This window comes from Lissotriton vulgaris, unplaced genomic scaffold (genome assembly GCF_964263255.1).
Source record: "Lissotriton vulgaris unplaced genomic scaffold, aLisVul1.2 SCAFFOLD_1627, whole genome shotgun sequence".
Classification (NCBI taxonomy): Eukaryota; Metazoa; Chordata; class Amphibia; order Caudata; family Salamandridae; genus Lissotriton; species Lissotriton vulgaris.
Window position 1 is genome coordinate 337,593 of NW_028246708.1, and position 18,343 is coordinate 355,935.

Below are 18,343 nucleotides of genomic sequence, written 5' to 3' on the forward strand. Positions count from 1 at the left end.
GACGCTTCTTGCCGCGGTGCACCTCCTGGTCGAAGGCAGCCTGGCTATCAATACCACTCACCGCGCAACAGGGCACGCGTGCACTCCTCTCAGCAAAATTACGCCAAAGTCCAATAGTCTGCTACAAAGACGTTTTCTTTATTGCATATGAACCAAACAAAATAGCACTCTCCGCGTTTCGGCGTAACCGCCTTGCTCATGGGTAAACTCATAACTAACTTCCACGGACATTTAAACAAAACTCGTGCACGTGGCCAAACAAAGACATAAAAAGTGGACTGATGTGTAAACCGAAACACTGTCAGCCATCTTGAAATACACACTAATACAATAACAAGGGAAAGTAAATGCCCAATACATTGTAAACATCATGATTCCTCATTCATTTTACATGTTTATATATACAAATATTCAGGGTTCCTCTAAATAATATCTAACCAGAGTGTGGAACATAATATCATAACATCGCTATTTAGGTCTGCATAAAGCAAATCACCTCTATAGTAAGATTAGGCAAATGCGCGACACATTGCAAAAAATCAACACATCAGATAATAACTCGTGTTGCATTTGCAGATCTTCATAAAGTTACACATATTTCAATTTCATATATTTTTCACAATCAAGTTTAACTTAGAAAATTAATAACGATTGAAATTAACACATCTTAGACTATCCCAAGTGGGTAAATTAATGAAGATCAATGACCCTCTTCCAACATAAGTTACAGTCCTAATTTATAAATCCCTAGTGGGTTCATTTAATGTGTGCATTAAATAACTTCACAAGTTCTTTCAGGAGAAATTTCATAACACTATTCTGATACATCTTCCCAAATGGGATGATGTGAATGTTCACGCAGAATCTTCATTGCTGCAGTTAAATGTAACTTTTCTGTATCCCCATTCATTCGCCACCTGTGCAAAACAACCAAGAAACGTAATGGGATATAAACCCTTAACTTGTGATCCGACAGTGATAAATACTAGCCATAAAAGGTTGGTGACAGTGATTAAAATCATGATTACAAGGAAAACATATGCAGGAGATATTGGGATACATCTATTCCTTATATGTTCGCACAGATTACACGCATTATTAAAAATGCAATGAGGGAAAAGAAAGCATATGATAACTTGACCCACTCTGACTATTCTCCTAGATAACAGGACATTTCTTCTTCAGAGTTAAGGCCTCCAGGAATATTTGAATCCAGTTCCAAAATATACTGGGATTCCAGCTGACGGAGTCTACGGTTTCGGTTACCACCTCTAACACAAGGAAGTACCCTGTCAATCACGAAGAAACGTAAAAGATCACAATTACTTTTGGGGAACTCTTCGAAGTGTCTAGCTATTGGAGACAACTTAACCTTATTCTGAATAGCTCATGTGCTCAAGCACACGTTTTTTGGCTGAAAACATAGTACTGCCAAAGTATTTCTTGGCACATGGGCAGATGAGGACATAAATGGCATGTCGGGTGTCTCTCAATTGGTCTTTCCATGTCATTTATGGATAGTCATTTCTGTCGGGCCGTTCGTTCCAGGTCTGGGACGGCAACTCCCGCTCAGCTTCCCTGCCTCTGTCTAGCGGGGTCCCCCAGGGGTCCTCGCTAAGTCCCACCTTGTTTAACGCCTATATGGCCCCTTTGGAGGACGTAGTTGCCCCATTCGGTATCAAGATTGTGAGCTATGCGGACGACACGCAACTGGTCGTCTCGCTCTCACATCTTGACCACTGCCCAGACAATCTGTTGAACTGCCTCCAGGAAATCCACCTCTGGATGTGCGAGTCTTCACTCAAGCTCAACGGATCTAAAACCGAAGTCATGCTGATGGGCAAGAAATGGTCAGCAATTCCACCATCTGTCTGGCCCGATGTTTTTGGTGAGGGGCCCACCCCGAAGAAGGAAATCAAAACTTTGGGGGTCTGGCTCGAACCAGATCTGTCCATGAAGACCCAGGCATCCAAAACAGCGGGAACCTGCTTCGGACTCATGCGATCAATCCGCAAGATCCTTCCGCTGCTCCCTCCTCCATCTAGGAAACTCCTGGTTCAAGGCCTGATCCTTGCACGATTGGACTACAGTAACGCCGTCTATTTAGGAGCCCCCGAAACTACTCTGGCAAAGCTCCAACGCACCCAAAATGCGGCTGCTCGGATGCTGATGAGTCTTCCCTCCAGAGCCTCTGCCAGACCAGCGCTCAAGGCCCTCCACTGGCTTCCAGTGTGAGAGAGGATAGAGTTTAAGGCAATGTGCACCGCCCATAAACTCCTCAACGGTCTAGGCCCTTCGATCCTGAGAGACATGGTCACCCCGTATAAAGCACCGAGACTCCTGCGCTCGGACAATGAGCGCCTGGCTAATGTCCCAAGATTCAGGAGGGTTCGCACTGGTGGTCGACGCTTTTCAGTAAAAGCGTCCTCAGGCTGGAACTCGCTCCCACGCTGTCTGCGGCTGGAACCCTGCTATCTACGCTTCCGCAAACAGCTAAAAACCCTCCTCTTCCCCAAATAGGACCACCTTTCCATTCTTGGTCATCGCAAGTTCTTACAGCGCGGGGATGCCTCCGGGTCACCAGGCGCTCTACAAATCGTTAAATAAATAATAAATAATAGTAAACTTTTTTCACGTTACAACTGTGTTTACAGGCTTTGCATGACCTACACATGAACAAAACCCGAATATCAAAACTGGGATTCTTTACTTGCATCACATCATTGCTACACAGTTTATCCTTCAAAGAATTGCCTTTTCTGTAGGTAACATTGGGATAATTGCACACCGCATCTTCCAAGGAAGATTCAGTCCTCAAATGTTTCCAATGTTTTGTCAGACATTTACGAACAGATAATGAGCTGGAGTTAAAGGTGGTAATGTACTTAATGGTATTCGATTTTTGTTTAGTATCAGAAGGAACCAGTAGCTCATCTTGTTTGAATTTAGATGCTCAGGAACGGGCTGATTGGATGGAATCTAAGTTGTAACCCCTTTCTAGGAATCTTTTGGTCATACACTCACATTCTTTATCAAAATACTCTTCTGTATTGCAATTTCTTCGGGCCTGAAGAAATTCCCCATAAGGGATGCTACGAATCAGGGTTTTAGGATGACTGCTCTCAACGTGCAATAAAGTATTGCCCGCGGTCTCCTTCTGATAAAGACTGGAAACCAGTTTATTGTTCATCACTTTAATCTGTAATTCAAGAAACTCAACACCTGTGTCACTCACTCTCCCCTCAAATTTAAGGTTGACATCATTCTCATTCAAGATGGAAATTAAATTCATGGCCTGTTCATGACTGCCACACCAGATAATAAAAAGATTGTCAATGTACAGCAGCCATGTAATCACATTGATGTGGTATTGGTTATAGACCATGGGCACCTGCTTCTCCCACCAACCCATGAATAGGTTGGCAAATCTGGGAGCAAAACAGGTGCCCATAGCTGTGCCCTGGTTATTTATTTATATATATATATATATATATATATATATATATGTATGTGTGTGTGTGTATATGTATATGTATATGGGTGTGTGTGTATGTATATATGTATATGTGTATATATATATATATATATATCACCTGAACAGGTGAGTGGGTGGCTCTGGGTTAGAGAGCAGAACATACTCTGGCTGCTCACTTCAGCCAATTATATTAGAGTATTTATTTATTGTGTCTTTGGCTCAGTGAACTAAGACAGATGTGCTCAGTCCTAGAATAAGAGGATGAACACAGATTGATTTGAGGAGCCAGTATTGTTAGTATTTATCTAACATATGGTATTGTTTGTTTAAAGTGATTATTTCTCCAATATAATGTTTTTTTAAATGTCTCTTTGTAGGTGGAATATGTGTTTACAGATAAAACAGGTACTTTGACAGAAAATGAGATGCAGTTTCGGGAATGCTCTATTAATGGCATTAAATACCAGGAAATCAGTGGTCGACTTGTTCCTGAAGGGGTGACAGAAGACTTTCTAGATGGATCACTTCCGAACCTTGTAAGAACCATTTTTATCACAATTTCCAGACTACTAATTTCTGTATTTCAGTTAAGTCTACACCGCAGAAATAGCATACCAGAAGGAGAAGCCAGTAAATGCTCTAACTTACAGAAGCCTAACCCTGCGTTCCTATTCAAACAGTGAATGCCCAGGGGGCTATATGGGGCTCAACATTTTTCTTCCTTCCTCCAAATTTGCTCTTTCCTTTTTCTAACTAGTTAGTTATATCTTATAGCCTCTTTATAATATTTTTTTAGGATGGACCAGTGTTATTTAGTTTGATAGACCTCTAACCTCAGATTCTTCATCTGTAGAATACTCCCATAGGCGTCAGACAGGATCTGGTAATCCTTCAGCAGTACCCCTGCACGCCGGCAGGTGACGCCAGCGGCTCTGCATCAACTACATTCTGCACCTGATGTGACTTTCCCTGGCCTAGATAGGCGCCACCCATGCACCATGACATCAGTTCCTTTCTTTCCGTGCCAACAGACACCAATCTGAAGCTACCCATTTTCACATTGATACACAGAAAAATTATGTTGAAAAACAGTGTGCAAGGAAAATATGTTGCCTCTCGAATCTACAGCGTTTAAAACCTGTGCGGAATATCCCAAACAAATGTCTGTGACTGACCACATATAGTTTGTCTGTGGCGGAACCATGATTCCAAAGTTTGCAGTTATTGTGCCTTGATGCACACCAGGGCCATTTGTGACTGGAAATTGAAGCCCTCCTAGATGCCATGCCAGTACCCCACGAGGTCTGAAGGTCAGTTCTAGTTTCAAGATCGCTCGATAGACCGGTTTTCTTCACAATTTATTTCCTCAGGCAAATCCAAGAGAAGCTCAAGAAGTCCAAGCGGGACTCAGCCTTGTCCACCCACTCTTGAACTCCAAAGAAGGCTTTGTCATACCTCCAGGTCATGCTCTCGAAGTCACTCTATTTTGATTCTGTATTTCAAACCCAACAGTCTGCATCTTTGTTTAAATTAGTTTGTATTTTGTTTTTCATAGCTGATTTGAATAAATTGAATGTGTTTAGACTGAAGACATAAGTACTAAATGCAAAGACCTAAAAATAATAAATTACACATGTAGGGCTTCATTTAGAGTTTGGCAGATGGCATAGCTGCCCGCCTTATTACATGTACCATATGCTGTATTACTCTTCTAATATGGAAAGACAGGGTGTCTTTCACATTTATATCCCAGCAACATATCCCCAAAACTTCAAATTGGGTCCATAGTCCCTACTTTAACAAAGACATATTTTTTCAGGAAACTACTCATCAGTACTGTGTTCCTGTGCCTACCTGAACATATCAATGTATCACACAAATAACATTTTTTTAGGTAGGAAATCTAAATGGGCCATTCCAGGGCACATGGCAGTGCCATACATGTAATCTTATTGGTTAGGAATTGCTATTGCAGATGATCCAATCTCTTTACTCAAAAGGAATGATGTCCTAGGTGTGTGAAAGATGACAGTGGACTAAATAGTTAAAATGCAGTAGTAACCAGAATGAGCAACATGATGTAGTCTTAAGTATGTCACATTTTTTTTTGTATTGAATTGCAGTTGAAACTCTTACTCCATGTTAGGATCAAATGACATGTCCGCTTGTTTCTTTTTCTATTAGAGTCTAAACGAAGAGCTGTTCCTGAAAGCGGTGTCCTTGTGTCATACAGTCCATATAAGTAAAGATGCAACAGATGGTTTAGGAGATGGCCCCTGGCATGCAAATGGAATAATATCTGAACTGGAATATTATGCTTCCTCACCGGATGAGAAGTCATTAATAGAAGCTTCTAGAAGGTGAGTATTAAACTTTTGTTGGTTGTGTCCTTCAAAATGTGTGTTGGATTTTTCTAATAAATAGGATCGAGATAGCCCACTGCATGTTTTATGTTTTCTGCAAATTGTTTAAATATATATTCTTAGGCAGCTTATAAAATAATAGTTCTCTTCAATAGCCTAGGTTAATTTGGCATTCATGTGTTAGAAGAGAAGATGTTGTTCACTCTAGTACAAGTCCACGTTTCATGACTGTTACTAAAAATTAAATTGATAGCAGATGCTGTAAGTAAAGAATATTTATACCCTTAGAGAGTTAGTGGTTGTTTAAAAAAGAAAAATATATAAATAAACCATCAGACCAAATGTTTTATTACAGATGCGTAAAAACTGTTTAAAAATATACATGGAAGCTCTCAATCACACAAAACTACTGTGCTGTGTTATTCTAATTGTCTGCCAGTCATACAGCTCATGACACTAGGATACCTTGTAGAATACAATATGTTAAAAGCTACAGTTCTTTATGCATTACTAGCATTGAAGTTACTTTGTCATGGTAGACAGAACGATGTAAACTATCCTGATTGTCAGCATTAAGATGTTGTAAAAAATAAAGGCATCTCTACAGCTCCTTGTAAAATAATTGAAAATTACTGTTAAGAGGATTTTAAATTGTCAAATGATAACTTCTCCAAAAATCCAATGTTAAAATAGTAAATTGTGCATTTATATACATGCACCAACTTTACTGATCAGCATAACCACTTGCAATACTCATTACTGGCAGTCGTTCCTGATGCAATAACATTTTCTTAATAAATCCACGTTGCTGGGCATGTTGTAAACATGTGAACAACACTATTACGTTGATCCAGGCACTTTGTCAAATATTCTTAGTTGTATTTATATGTTAATGTAAATCAGATTGAAATAGTCTATAGGGGTGCTGCATGTGTATTTAGCAGATGTACCTTCCAGAGCATATTCTACATTAATTACAATATATCACCTTCACCTTAAGCATCATACAACATTATCTGTTATCAATTAAAGAGCTTGCTTGTCTACTAACTTCTTAATGTTGAGTTCTAATGGATACTGCAGATTCTTTGTGAGAAACTATTTTGAAAATATCTCAAGACTTGGATAAGTATTTTAACTTGTCTGCAGTTTTGATGCCAGTGATTTCAGGATAGTGTGTTTGTGTCACTCGCCAAAGTGACTTAGCCTTTAGAGAAGGCACAATCAATGCCTATGAGGTCAGTTTCCTTTTCTTTACTTCTAGATTAGAGCTGTGTCGTATTTTTCAACTTGTTACTGATCTTTTTTCCAATAATATTTTCTCTGACATTGAATGAGCACAACAAGCAAGACTGGTTTAAACTCTTGCTAGCTCCAGATGTGCCTGTTGGAAGCTGAAATCAGGTGCATGTGGCATGAAAGGTGCAACTTTGGGGTCTTGGGTGCTTTTTCAGTATGTACAGGTCAAGCATTCCAGTTGGGTTGGCCTGGTAAAAGGTATACGTTAATCATTTTACTTTATACCAACCATTCAAATGTATGGTTTTTAATAGCCAAATAAGTACCTTTTCAACATAAATAAAAGTAATGTTAGTTGTATTAGTAATAATGTACATAGTGCATCATCAAAGTTTCTAAAAGAATTCATAACATTTTAGCAACTAATCCCTTTTCTCCATAAGCCCTATCTGACACTGAAACAGGTTACCTCCACAGGAGCCCGCAGCGTTTAAAGCTCAGAATCCCTCCTATTTGAAATACTTTAATCCAGAAAGAAAGGCCTGAACAACCGTTATTTCTAGAAGTGTATTCAATGTGTGGAAGTCCATTCTACAATTCATTTAGACTATCCCCTTGTTTGAATAATTCAGACTGTTGCAGGAAGGGCTATTTCCCCAACACTGTTCCTAAACAGGATTTGTATGTGTCACTAACAACAGTGGAATAATAAAGGGCATAAGAAGATGTCTGAGGTAGCAGCTACAGATGATCTTGTGGTGGTAACTAGTTGCCAGGAATATACATGAGTCCTGGGTTACTAACATCCTGTACTCTCTGCTTCTTCTGGCTTGGACCGCTTGTAACTTACACAGCAATTGGTACCTACACCTATGGGCACTTTTTCTCCAATTGCAAACCACACTATCAAGATGTCCGAAGGGCCTTTCTGCGGGGCTTGCCCTGATCTCATTTCTGCTGCTTGCATGTTGTCTGTGCCTCTAGCAGCTCCAACATTACAACCTTCTGACCCCACTCTAGTCCAGTGCAGGTACGGTGGGATTTGCTAGGGTCAAACTTGTGGTTGAGAAGAGGACTTCTTCCAGTTCTCAGTCAAGTCATCAGGATGTGTGTTTTTTGCTTCATATGAGGTTGCCCCATAGGTATCTCTGCTGCTGAATTGCTTGGACAACAGGATCAAGTCATTTGAAGTGAATGGAAGGATGCAGCTGTTCTGAAGGGCTAGAAAGAGCCAAATATGAACCGGTCATTCCATATTTAAGTTAAGTTGGAGGTCATCCCAGCCATTGCACCCTTCACATGCAAGCACTTCTTGATTTCTTCAGTGCAGTATTGTCGAACGATGGCCTCTTAGATTTTCAGATTGTCCTCATGCCCAGCTGCTTCTGTGACTAGCTATGCTATTGCGAGGACCACTTCCACAAAAATCTACACTTCTGCAGCGATAATGTTGGGGTGGTCTCATTCCTCTCTCTGACTGTCCTGGGAACATTATGGGCATGGGGTGCCGGATTTTTCAAAGTCTCACTGCTGCAACAAGAAAGCTCGCAATATTAAAAATCTCCCATGGATCATCAAGCTTTTGTAAGTACAATAGAGCGGGTTTAACCTGAATAAAGCCTCTCCCAATTAAGATTGTGACTAAAAACCTCCTGCGGATAGCACAATAATGATCACAAAACATAATAAAGTGTATTGTGTCCTGTATCGAAAAATTATCACAGGGACCTAAATCACACGTCCTGCTCCAGCCTTGAGAATTTCCCAGATAAAAATGAAATAAGTTTAAACGGAATCTCGTTAGAAGCAGGCAGTGAAATGGTTTAGTAACAATCCTCAGATAGGGTTCAATCTCAGGGATAGTTTTTAACAGGAAATGGATTTTAACCGTAGGTTTCATTAGTTTAGTCTCCTCCTTCTCTACCTTCATCTGATCCAATAAGTGTATTTTTACCCATACCAAATAATCTTTAGTTACATTATCCGGAGAATTGAATAAGTCTGGATGTCCAAGCTTAGTTAAAATATTCTTGACATAATTCAGCCATGGAATTTTGATGACTTGTTCCAGGGTGACACAATCCCTGATTATCTTATGGTTCAGCGTTAATTGGGGGTTACGTCCGGTATTAAGCCAGCAGAGCACCGGAGCCTGCCTCAACCGGTCTGTCACATAGCCAACTCCTAGTTTCTGGTGAATTGAAAAAGTAGGAGTGGACTGGGGTACAGACAGGAGGGAGCGTAGGAATTTATTTTCAACTGTTTGTATCTCCTCCATCGGTTTATATCCCCATCTTGCCGAGCCATACAATGCAATCGCTATACATTTAGATTTATAGATATTAAGCATTGCATCCCTCGGTTTAGCCCCCAGTCGCTGCGCAAAACCATTCACAGCGGCCGTTGACCTAGCCATCGCAATTGCTTTAAATTTTTGCTGAGGTACCCAGGAACCCTTCTTATCAAAAAGTACTCCCAGATTAGTGAAAGAGGTCACCTTAGTCAATTCTACAGTATCACAAAGAAAAGTTTTTGGTGTTTTGGGTTTCCGGCTCATAGTCATTACATGAGATTTGACTATATTTATCGCTAAGTCCAGAGATTTCATGTAGGCCCCAAAGGTATCTAAAAGCCTTTGGAGCCCTATAGCTGTACGAGCCAATAGAACGGCATCATCCGCGTAGAGGAGGACCGGAATGAGCCTGTCCCCTACCCGAGGTATGTCCAGACTAGCCATTTCAAAAAACTTGCCCAGATTATTAATATACAAAGTAAGAAGAAGTGGTGCTATAATACATCCTTGGCGGACACCTCTGCCTGATGTAAAGTGTCATGTGCATTTTTTTTGATTGACCCTCACTCTTGCGGTGAGATCCCTGTGTAGGTCGGCCAAGAAGTAGACTAAACTAGGATTAATGCCCATATCTAACTGGATGTGTCGGAGCTTTCAACAGTCATCTTCAGCTTCCAGTTTGCCAATTCTGTCATTTAATAAATCGCTTATCACAATGGTCTAAGATCCATGGTCCAAATCATCCTCTGGAACAGCGGTCCAGTGCCATATCTTGTTGTCCAAGACCTGCCCCTTTATTTATTTTTTCATGTATCCATCAATTAAGTGCTTGGTGGTCCAAGCTTCCTCCACCCTGAGACTTAGGATAAGCTGTTCCAACCCACCAAATAGACAGGGAATCTAAAACACTTTGCAGGTGTAGGAAACCTGTCCTTTTCAGCAAAAAGCTTGGCTTTGTGCTCCCTAAATGCAACATGTGTACTAGGCTGTTATACCTATGTCCTTTGTAATGTTGTATCCTTGGTGGTCTGGATCACCCTGAACACCTCTGGCCATTTTGTAGAAGTCATTTGGGATGGCCATATTGGTCAACAGCAACAACAAATCCGCTTTGTGTGCCAATACAGTGGTAGGGATAAGGAGTGCGCTCAGCTACATCAGCCCTCTCCCTCCTCCCCAGCAACACCTTGGAAGCAGGAGTACTTCTGTGAAGGAGCATGTTATTCTGTTGGTAGGAAGGGTGTCTATTTACAGGCCTGAAATGCCATTACTTGAGACCACTGGGTCCTACTGAAAAGGTGATACATCCTACCTGCTGCCTGCATCCGCCCAATGGTCTCCTTTCCAATCCATGCTTCCCAAGATCATTTGTGGATCCTTCAACAGGTGGTGGCAGCACTGTTGCAGAAAGGAGCGATTAAGTTGGTGCCAGAGCAGGAAATTGGATAGGGTTGCTATTCCTGGTACTTCCTAAGAAGGATGGCTGTCCCAGTCTGATCCTAGCCTTCAGGCTTCTTAACTGGTACCTACACAAGGAACATTTCTGGATGCTTTCCCTGGCTCATGTTGTACTGGTGCTGGATTAAAAGACTGAATGGTGTCCCTCGTCATACAGGATACTTTCTTTCACATACCAGTCATGCAGTCACACAGGAAGAACCTGCAGTCCGCGGTGGGTACTACTCACTACCAATTTGCTGTTCTTTTTTTTGGCTACACATTGGCACTTAAAGTCTTCACCAAGTTGATGGCATTGGTGGTGGCTTATCTCGGGAAGTCGGGAATCACTGTTTTTTCATACCTGGACAACTGGCTCCTTAATGCTGGTTCTCCACAAACTGTGTTTCACCACCTGCAAATGAAAGGATCCCAGTTGTTTTTTTTTTTTTTTAAACACACTTTATTATCGACTACAAGGAATGATAATTGCATTGACAGGGACAATTGTTTGTTTGACTGGAGTTTTTCCATCATTATGTCCAAGTCTGACATGAAGCCCTCCCAGTGCCTCCTGTACTGGAAGCTAGCCTACTCTGAGGGTTTCCACCTCCACAGAGGATCCATTTGGTACACGTTTTAGGTGTAAACTCTGAGCCCACTCTTTCAACTGCTCGGTCTGTTGGCCTCCTGCGTCTTTCTAGTCACTTGTGCACGCTTGCACAAGAGAGCTGTAAAGTGGTACATCACAGGCAGTGTTTTCAATATCCGGGAGATCTTCAAGACTCCTAAGTGATCTCCCGGGATGCTGCAGTGGAGTTGGGCTGGTGGAAGTCAGAAGACAACCACTTAGAGTGAGGTTGTTTTGGATCCCATTGTTGGTGATAAAAGTGGTAAAAGAAGCTTCAACCTTTTGGTGGGACATGCGCCAGGAGAATCTTGAGACTTTAGTCATTAGAAGAGCAGAGGTTGCATATCAGCTTTGTAGAACTATAGGTGTTTCTGCATGCACACAAGGCCTTCCCTTTATGGTTAGGCAGTTCAAATCTTCTTGAAATACATTACAACTGTGAGGTATATCAACAAGCGGGGGAGTAGGGTCTCATCTTTTCTGTTGGGAAGTGCTGAGACTCTGGTTGCAGGCGCAGGAGCTATGCATGGTTGCCAACCACCTGAATGCCTCTCTGAACATCAGGCTTACAAAGTCTCCCAATGGCATCTCATGGATCTTGAGTTATTTTTCATCCTGAGATTTCTTTCAGTGGGGCATGCCTCAGGGGGAGGTTTGCTTTCTACCTCGCTACATATTTCCTTTTATATCCTTTATGCCTCTATTTCTGAGAAATATACTCCAGGACCCAGCCCAAGCCATCCTAATCTCTCCAGACTGGCCAAGAAGACTGGCCCCTCTTCATCTCCTACTGAGAGTGGATCTCATGTCGCAGACAGGGTGTTGGCGATGTGTGGGGCCATCCAAGTTCTTTTCAGTTACCATCAGAGCTGGTCAACTTGATCCTAAGTCCGTATGGGAGATGGAATAAGTATGTGTCCTGGTGTACCAACAATGGTGTAGGCCTTGGAAAGCATCTATGGCCAATATATTACTGTTTAAACTAACCGTAGCCTAATGAGGCTATGCAGTGGCCACTGTCAAGGAGTATCTGGCAACATTGTCTGCTTTTTTTAATGTCCTACAGACCAACCATCCCTGTTCAGGTTACTGGTCGTGCATAGATTTTTAAAGGATTGTCGAGCAGGCATCCACCTGTTTGTGCCATTTATCATGCCATTGTTGGACTCAAATCTTGTTTTGATGCTATTGATTGTGAATCCTTTTGAGCCTTTACGTAGGTCAAGTTGACGATTCATATGTTTAACATTTTATTTTTGTTTTTCATAACTTTGGCTTGTTGAGTTGCATCCTCTTAATGTGCATCTTTCCTTGCGAAGAAGTTCTCCAAACTAAGTGTGCTTTCCTTCCTAAGGTGATGTCCCCATTTCACCCTTTGAGAGTCCATTACCTTACCAACCTTTTATACTCCCTCTCTCCTTTCAAGGAGGATGAGAGGAAAAAGCTTCACAGGTTGGATTGCAGACGTGTGGTGAATTTCTACATCAACCCCACAAAGAACATCAGAATTGATGACCATTTCTTTGTTGGCTACATGGGTAGCAAGAAGGGCAACGCATTTCACAAAAGAACATTATCTCCCTGGATAATCTTATGTGAACGCTTGCTACTCTGGTAAAGAAGGAACTGCCCAAGGGAATTCAAGCTCACTCTACCAGAGTTAAGTCTTCTACAACAGCTTTAACACAGGGAGTGCAAGTGGCAGACAATTACAAAGCAGCAACATGGTCTTCCTTACTCTCCTTTGCTGAATATTACTGCTTGACCTCTAATGTGAGCAGCAATGGGAACTTCGGCTGTTCTGTCTTGCTGGGTATCGTTGTATGATGTTTCTTCACATCCTTTTCCTATTGGAGTATTTGTTGGAAATCTGTTCAAAGGTGATGCATCTGTATTTAGAAGTATCTATCATAAGAAAAAGTTACTTATCTTTGGTAGTGATCTCTCTGGTTTGTAGTCTATTTGCATGCTGATCACTCACTGACCCTCCCACCTGCAAATTCAGAACGAAACTCTACCATCAGTTGCTGCACTGCAGTCATTCTTCTCGCCCCCTCTGTAGTAAAATATAGTAGAATAGGCGTCATAGCCCTGGTTTGGGCACTTAGTTCCTCCAATTAAATCACTGTGGCTCCTTTCCTAAAGTTGAGTTTCAGTCAGTGCCCCCTGTTTTGGCCAGAGAGCTATATCGGAAGTTTCCATATCCAGTCTGGCACCTGGTTAAGATGTCTCAGGATGACGCAGCTGGTCAAATGCAACATATCAATTACAATAATTGACATACAATTGCCAGAGGTTCTTAGCAGACCTCTTGACTGAGAATCACATTCACTCTCTGATCTGTTTACCCTCTCACTACTGTAGGTTCTGGGTTTTGAATAACTGTAAGGCTGCATTCGATGTGAATGGCATGGCACAAGGATATTGTGTGTAACAGTTAACAAGTCTTGCCCACAACCTCTGGTAAATACATTAGCAAACCCGGGGCGATTCAAACACCAAAAGCCAGATTTAGAATTTCGTAGTGCGTGCTTACAGATACGAAGGTCTTTTACCTCCGTTGTGGTACTGTATTAGGGTGACATTGCGGGATGTTAAGTCAGCAAATAAGGACAGTGAGGGTATGTGAAGTCAGCTGGCTTAAAAAGAAATGCATTTATGTTGGTTTTTCCATAGATGATAGATCGGTCATTGGCTATCCATTCCAGTATGTGCGTATTTACTTGCATACATGGTAAATGTGTCTGCACTCGTAGTGCTGTTATTTGGGTAATGCACAATGCATATGTAAGCAGTGTTACCTTTTTACTGACCCACAAGTAGCTGTGGGCTCCATCATGCCATTGCACTGAAATTGTTGACTGTCCAAAGGCGTAGTTGATCATAATTTTCACAATGAAAGTGGTACATGCATGGCATGAGCCCTATCAGTGCAAGTTGCTTGTACGTTTATTGTCAGCGGTGTTGACTACCATCCGGATTTGTAGTGAGTTTGGATGACTGCAGTGCACCAGGCACATGTGCTACGTATATCAAAGCACAATATTTTGAGGGATGCTGATGAACTGCAGTATTGTATTGGTTTGCAACATTTATATAGCACTTATGTGGGGTACTGAAATGCTTGCCTTCTTTAGTAGCAAGCCACGCCGTCCAGGGTGTGTGGTTGGAAGGGTGGTGCCTGTGATCTGGTTTGAGAATGTTTTCATGTCGTGCATGATGATCATCAAGGTGCAGTTTTTATAATATGGGATGAAGCATTTACAAGTGTGGTGAATTAAGAGGCGTGAGAGAGAGACATGCACAATATAGTTAGTGTACTGGTTATTGCACTGGGTTGCCAGCCTGATGTTTTCCCACAGGTCCCACATGTGAGCATTCCTTACTTTGGACTCTTAAAGCGTTGCATCAAATACAGAAAAAGTGATGGGATGAATTATTGCAATTAGTTTTACATCCGTCGATCATTCGGGTAGCAGTCCACTCATCGTTTATTTGCCCTCATGTTTTTGTTCTATGTAATCTTACACAAAGGCTAGATTGGTTTATTTAAGCACTTTGTCCAAATTGAGTGGTACTTGAGTAGGTGTGCATCTAAGGTTTGTTGAATCAGCACTTGCACAATTATTTAATTGATGTTGTTTTGAATGAGTCCCTGTACTACTGATTAGTAACTATCACCATGCTTATTCTCATTTGTTCAGAAAAAGTGTGTTTTACAGATGTCTCGCCCATTGAAAACCCCTATTTTTCCAACCCATATTGAAACATATGTCCTAGTCTTAATATAAATTTAATTTCACCAAATTCCTCTGCAAATAAGACTATGGTCAGGATAGAGCACTGATTTATAATTGATGCACGGACACTTGACTCTACTGCCTATTCATGGTTCAAGGGGATAACATTTATTTCTTGTAACCATATGTTTGCTTCTTATATCAGGAGCAGATTCACATTTGATGAACTCCTCTGCCAGATTATTGGTTAGACAAAATATCATGTAGACTTTTTTAAAAATAAACTACCTGCTTGATGGCTGAAAATGTCTAAAGGTAAAGTGTTGTTTCTGTACGCTGTGACTTAAAGGCAATATCACAGAATGAAATTCCAGAAATACCTGCAGTTGACGTTCAAATAAATGTTTAGAAAAAGGTTGGAGATTTCTGAGCCCAACACTGTATAAGGGAATATATATCCCAACTTATGAATTTACAACACAGAAAAACTGAACAAGGATTACAGGTTTGTAACATTTTCTTTCCATTTCGACTGATACGGAGAGGTTAAGTTTGAAAGATGATTTCTAACACATCTCTTGCCTTGGATTTTAAATTAATTTGAATACTTTCTCTGATCAGTTGCTCCCATTTTTATTCAGTAGTTTAAAAAGGGAATGGATGCTTCATGAGTCAGTGTGATCTCCAATTATTGATCACTTAGTTGACCCATTTCTTACTATATGTGCAAGAATACATCATTATACATTTTTGTTTATATAGTGATAAATACTTAGTTTTAAAATACACATTTGCAGTGTATATTCATAAGTTTGCTATTCATTTTCCTTTTCTTTTTTGTTCAGGATGGGTGTCACATTTACTGGAACAGACGGGGAAACAATGGAAATTAAATGTCGCGGAAAACCTGAGAGGTAAATGTCATTTTTCTGCTCTTATGCAAAAGGATATGGTTAAATATCAGTTTCAAATGTTTTAGCGGTTCCTAATGTTCATTTGGTTTTTCAACATAAATCCTTTTTTTGAGCATATACCGCCCACCCTAAAAACAAAGACTGTTGATGCTGAAGGAGGAAGCACAGATATATTTTTTAACACTCTTCAAGTTCTGGCAAATCTTGTGAAGAATGACGAAGCAAAGATGGGCCCTAAAAACGAAAATACCAGCAGGACTAGAAGAAATAAACCAATCTAGTAAAAGGACAACCCCTGCCTTGTAATTGGATGAAAGCAAAGCATGAAATCATACATTAGAATGTGCAAAAAGTCTCAATGTTGTGAAGCCCAAGCACAAGAAAATGGCTATTTTCAGTGGCAGTGAAAGCTGATGTTGATGGCCTGCAGTATTCCCTTGCTAGTGTTAAAACTTTAAAAATAACAGTCCTGTTTGGTAGCAGATGGGCGTACTTGAACTAGTCACCCTCCAAGGCAGTTTACATCCCCTTGCTGCTCAACCTTTTCTACCCAAAAATCTCTTTTAATTTTGAATACAACAGTCTCATTATTGTACCCCAGACTAAAATCTGCTTTACCTGCAAAGGTAAATATCCTAAGTGGGTTATGGAGTGGCTTGTGATATTGAGTCACAAATTTGAATGAAATTGGAGGTAAAAATATCTAAGTCAAGGAAAAAAAAATCGAAATGCAGTTCTTGCACTATGGAAAGAGACTCAACAAAAACAAAAATCGATTCAGCACAAGCTAAGCCGATTTAGCACTGCAAACACAAAAAAGTTCAAAGTAGCTGTGGCATCCTTCATACCTAAATCCGTGATCCTCTCAATTCCTCATTTAAAGGATATCTGCAAAAAAGTGTAGAACACTTCATTTCCAAAATCCAAGACATTCATGAATTTATTGACCTACCCTCCAATCCACCGCTAATTTGAGCTACAAACAAATTACTACCTCGGAATCGAAATTTGCCTAGCTTACGTAACGGTAAGTTTCAATTCTATTAAGGACACGGAGGCGAGGATTATGCTATATCTTCCTTCGCTTTATTAACATAAAGACTCCACAGCAGCTTAGGAAAAGATATAATAAGAACAAAAATGCTTTAAACATAAAGCATTGACGTAATGTTCAACAAAATCAAACGACAACTCCCAAGAGTCTCTTTGCATAACAATAGTCCATAGTCCTTTCACACTGTCCATCATCACTATATAACCGGACTTCTCATCATCTTCCTCCTCTTTCTTCGCGCAGATCACGCTTGAGCCTCATTGGTCCTGTTTAGCACCGTCGTTGCCTGTCAAAAAAGGAACAGCATCAGCGAGGTGGCCTAGGAATGCGACAACAAGGCGAGGAGCATTCAGTGATTAACACAGTACTGACAATGTAAAGAAAACCGCTTTACTTACTGCCATACGGGCGGGTAGAGACACCACTGTAGCCTGGGTGGGATAATCCTCGCCTCCGTGTCCTTAATAGAATTGAAACTTACCGTTACGTAAGCTAGGCAAATTTCGATTCTATGTCAGGACCGGAGGCTTCAGATTATGCTAGTTTAAAGCTTACTTACCACCAACTGAGCCAAATCCACCAGCGGCTTAAAATAAAACCTCTTGAAGGTGGAATCCGAGGACCAATCCGCCGCTCGCATTAGGTCCTACAGACGAGCACCCACCGAGAATGCCTTAGAGGCCATGGCCCCCCTGGCGGAGTGTGCTCCAAAGAGAGAAGTATTGATGCCCGCTTCTTGCATGACCCATCGCACCCACCGAGCAATAGTGGGGGAAGCGACAGCTTTGTGTGGCTTCCGCAGGGCAATCAACAACTGACGCTCGCCCGGAGGGCGTAGATCCAAGGTCAGGTCCTCATATGCTTTGAGGCATTGCACGACACACAACTTAGGAGTGTCAGTAAAGGCTGGATAAGAAATGGAACGCGACGACGTCTTAGTACGTCGGCCCACGGTAAAAGTAACCCCATCCGGGGAAAAAATGCGTGCAGATACATCCAGCGCGCGCACGTCCGAGACGCGCCTACAAGAAACCAGACATAACAACATGGCTAACTTCGCCGACAGCTCCTTAAGAGACAGATAAGAATTGGCCGGCCACGACAGGAACAAATTCAGAACCAAATTGACGTCCCAAAGGACGGAGTACCTAGGTTCTGGCGGCAGCGCGAGGCGAATAGCTCGCAGAAGCCGGCACA

The 18,343-nt window shown here is 41.4% G+C and overlaps 1 protein-coding gene across 1 annotated transcript in view; it reads left to right on the forward strand.

Annotated features, from left to right (window-relative positions):
• ATP11B (ATPase phospholipid transporting 11B (putative)) overlaps positions 1-18,343 on the forward strand; it is a 471,244-nt gene that overhangs the window by 241,752 nt on the left and 211,149 nt on the right. Inside the window, exons 13-15 of the mRNA XM_086949489.1 lie at positions 3,853-4,011; positions 5,660-5,835; positions 16,024-16,092. Coding sequence (XP_086805615.1) covers positions 3,853-4,011; positions 5,660-5,835; positions 16,024-16,092 — 404 coding nt within the window. The remainder of the gene's footprint in view (positions 1-3,852; positions 4,012-5,659; positions 5,836-16,023; positions 16,093-18,343) is intronic.